This window comes from Apium graveolens, chromosome 2 (genome assembly GCF_009905375.1).
Source record: "Apium graveolens cultivar Ventura chromosome 2, ASM990537v1, whole genome shotgun sequence".
NCBI classification, from domain to species: domain Eukaryota; kingdom Viridiplantae; phylum Streptophyta; class Magnoliopsida; order Apiales; family Apiaceae; genus Apium; species Apium graveolens.
Genome location: NC_133648.1, coordinates 12,725,749 through 12,729,468, shown reverse-complemented (window position 1 = coordinate 12,729,468; position 3,720 = coordinate 12,725,749). Strand labels below are relative to the sequence as shown.

Genomic DNA, 3,720 nt, shown 5'->3' with positions numbered 1-3,720 from the left:
CACTATTTAAAACAGAAGCTTCCAATACATTGTAGGGACATTCATCTTCTGAAGATACTGTAATCTTTCATGTCTCTACATTCTTCGTTTATGTTTGAACCTGCAGCTTCTCTTTTGTTCATCCAATTATCCCTTTATCTATTTTTAAAATTTCCTGAGAATAGCCTGGTGACAAAATGCTAGGTATGCTTTGTTCCAGTATTCTGAAATGTCTCAAGTTCATGATATTATTTAGCACTCCACAAAAAATCAAAACTTGAGCTCTTGTTATTAGGAGAAGTTAAAGGTATGCACCACATTACAGTAATTGAGAGAAATTTAATTCATCTAATATGTTATAAATCAAGCATAAATCACAAGTTTTGAAATATATACAAATACATAAGTATGAATTTTTGCATTCAAATAAGTTTGAAAGGAGACTCCATAATAATATGTTCATAATATTTGTGATTTTATATTTATTTTGAGGATTCATGATCTAATCCTTGGAGTTAATTTGGAAGACAGATTAAGTTGTTTAGATGTAATGTTACAACTAATTATCATCATCACATTATTCACAATATTATTATATTTAATCTATAATTATTATAAGAATTAATCATCATTATTAATTATATATTGTCCTATTGATTAGGATCAACCATGATTATTAACCAATTTAGTGATTACACTGTCCAGCATGATTTGATATTTTGATCAATTAACCTTGGTTGGTAACTAAAGAATAACCTACCTAATTTTTACCTTTCATCAATTGTTTCTAATATTATTTAGGCATGTTGCACTTGCATTTTTTTATATATAGCACTTGTATAATGTATCATGTACAAAAACAGCTAAATGTGTGCAAAGATCATTGATACAACTACTAGCCAGAGCAAAACCATTACAATTATGGACACACTACAAAAATTTCTTTGCTTCATCCCCTCAACAGAAATACATCAAGCCTACTAGCCTAGTACATATTGTAATAAAAAAAAACAAATGTACACTTTTTATTAATTTTTTAATATATTATAATCCCCTTCGTTGGTGCTAATAAACTCGTCTTCTCATACCTAATAATTAACAGCTGATGACAGTTACAAGCTTGCATGCCAAGAGCATGAAATTACTTTTAGAGTTCATTTGGCATTGGCATGTTCTCCACTCAATGACCCAACTTCTTGAAAACCACCTTTTCACTGTTTGGCATTTGGTTCTTGTTTCACCAATCATCACTTTCTTAAAACTCCAATGCAATGTGTCTGATTTAGCCTCCTCCTTTTAGTGTTATCACTATAATGAGAAGAGTTTACACATGTTCCAACTGTTGTTTCATCACTTTTATAGCTTATGCAAGCTGCATCTATCACACCAATTGGGCTTTGGGGCAATGAAGATTGAACTAATCCATTGGAACCATTACTACTAATTGCACTTAGGGATGATGATGATGATCTCTTTATCAGTTCAACACACTTTGCCACTCTATCCTGCGCAAACATAAAGAAAGCTATTAGAAATTTTAAATTGATATGCTAGACAATGTTCTAAGGTCCCAGCTTAATCCGATCAACTACCCATTACAAGGGAAGGATCCAGAATATTTCTAGGAGGTCAATATAATTTTCGAGAGGGCAACCATACACTTTGTTAGTTTTTAGGGCACCCCTATAATTTTATACAGAAATTTCAATGGGAAAAAGACTCGTGCCTAGTCCTAAATCCTACTATGCGGCTTAGCCGTGGTTAACTAATTCTAAACAGATACTATAAGTAATCAGACACAAATGATGATAAACATGTGGAATAGTGTGCATCATTTCATTTAAGACCACTCTCCCCCATTCTTTTTGGTTATTGGACCACAAATTTATTACCTTTTGCAAATGGTGATCAAGTTCATATAATGCCTTCTCAGTATCAACTGTTTGAGTTTCTCCTGCAGCAGACAGGGCCACTGCAGCTGCAATTTCAGAAGGCCTGAATTCCAAGAAGTCAATCCCTGAATTCAAGTCCCATTAAAGATAATATCAGTCCTCCTGCCCAATACAATTTACCCCCACACATAAATCACTTTCAAAGTACTCGAAAATGACCTTTTATCATGCTTAATATAAGCTGTGTTGATCTGAAAATTGGCAATCTCGATGCAATATGATCTCCCATCACTTTAGTAAGGAAATAATCAATAAATGAGAATGGGGTGATTGATTGCATTCTCCACTTCAATGTACTTAAAACAAGAAGTTCCATCCTCTGTATGGTTTTTGCTTCAAATAGAAATTTCGATTCACCAACCTGATAATTCCGATTAGAGCATATGCGAGAAAATTAGATTCATCATACAAATAAGATCAGTAATCAGTAATACTTGTAACAAAGCAATAAATATGAACCTGTAAATTTAAGCATAATGGCACCTCAGTCTCCTCCATTTTCGCTGCCAGAGATAAACAAGCAACAGCCAACAATTGCATCATCCATTCTTTGCCCGACTGAAATACCGAATAAATACATCATACATCCATCCACACACATACACAACTTACATAAAAATTCATTTTACAATACAAATTTTTAAAGTATGATTTCGAAGCTTACTGGCAACTGATAGGCAGACAGGAATCTATCCAAGTAGTTAACTGATAAATATGCACACAGAGGTCCAAAACTGAAATGGGAATGTGCCTGTCAAACAACCAACATACATAAATCAATTAATTTTCAAGAACTAAATAAAATGTGTGTGTGTGTGTGTTTTCACTTTTCTTCAATCAACATTCAAGATTCAACCAAACCCCATTACATTTTTCTTAATCAAGAACCAAAATCACCCAAATCCCAGTTCAAAAATCACCCAAATCCCAGTTCAAAAAATCACATTTCCCCAATTTAATTCAAGAAAATATAAATGCACTAATACACACACGCACAAAAACACACACAGCTACCTTACTAATCCAATCAACAGCCTCTTGTCTAGCCTTAAAATCCAAACCCCCATTTCGCAATCTTTCGACATAAACACCAGCAGGCAAATGCTCACATTCTTTTACAACCATCAAATCCACACACTCATCACTCTGCAAAGGTACTAAACCACCCAAAAACCCCTCTTCAACAATAAAGTTTTGATTTTTATCACGACCCATTTCATAAAAATCAAAACTTTGATAGTCTTCAACAAAATCATCATCAAAACAAATACTTTCATTTTCTTCAGCACACAATAGGCTTGAAACAGCACAATCAAGACTAGGAGCCATTTCTATATTATGAGTGTATAGATGAAATGGGAAGCAGAGAAATGAATGTGGTGAGTAAAGAAAAAAGAGGGGGAGGTTTATAGTAGAGAAATGCGTGTTTGTGATGATGGGGTTTTGGTTTATTTGCAAATTTGGAGGAGATTGAAAAGGAAAAAGTGAAGAGTTGTGGCTCTTCACCAATGGGGGCATCTGCAGAAATAAACTAGTTGAAGCAGGGTTTTGAAGGAGGGTCTGGTCTAATATTTTATTATTTTTATTATTTATTGAATGGTAAATAGGGTTCTCAATTTTAGGAAAAAAATATAGGGTTCTCAATACTAAGGCGGCACGTTGGATGAGTTGGGTCAGTTTGACCCTTTTAACGACCCAATTTATTTAGGACGGGTTACAAAAATTTCAATCCATTAATCTCCAAAAAATTATAAAACCCAACCTGTCAAAATAAAATCCAACCCTACCG

At 33.7% G+C, this 3,720-nt stretch overlaps 1 protein-coding gene across 1 annotated transcript; it reads right to left on the bottom strand.

The window, feature by feature from the left end:
- Positions 1–814: 814 nt before the first annotated feature.
- Positions 815–3,504, bottom strand: LOC141706980 (cyclin-D4-2-like). Its single transcript, XM_074509906.1, has 6 exons — positions 2,946–3,504; positions 2,596–2,682; positions 2,391–2,489; positions 2,091–2,292; positions 1,872–1,996; positions 815–1,484 (listed from the first exon to the last, which is right to left on the bottom strand). The coding sequence occupies exons 1-6, from the start codon at positions 3,447–3,449 to the stop codon at positions 1,227–1,229; spliced, it is 1,275 nt and encodes a 424-aa protein (XP_074366007.1). The 5' UTR covers positions 3,450–3,504; the 3' UTR covers positions 815–1,226.
- Positions 3,505–3,720: the final 216 nt, after the last annotated feature.

Excerpts from the sequence above, each read along its gene's own strand:
- LOC141706980 (XM_074509906.1), bottom strand. The coding sequence starts at position 3,449 with ATGCCCCCATTGGTGAAGAGCCACAACTCTTCACTTTTTCCTTTTCAA. Across the intron at positions 2,683-2,945 it reads CTGTTGATTGGATTAGTAAG|GCACATTCCCATTTCAGTTT; the intron begins GTAGCTGTGTGT and ends GTTGTTTGACAG. Across the intron at positions 2,293-2,390 it reads CATTATGCTTAAATTTACAG|GTTGGTGAATCGAAATTTCT; the intron begins GTTCATATTTAT and ends CGGAATTATCAG.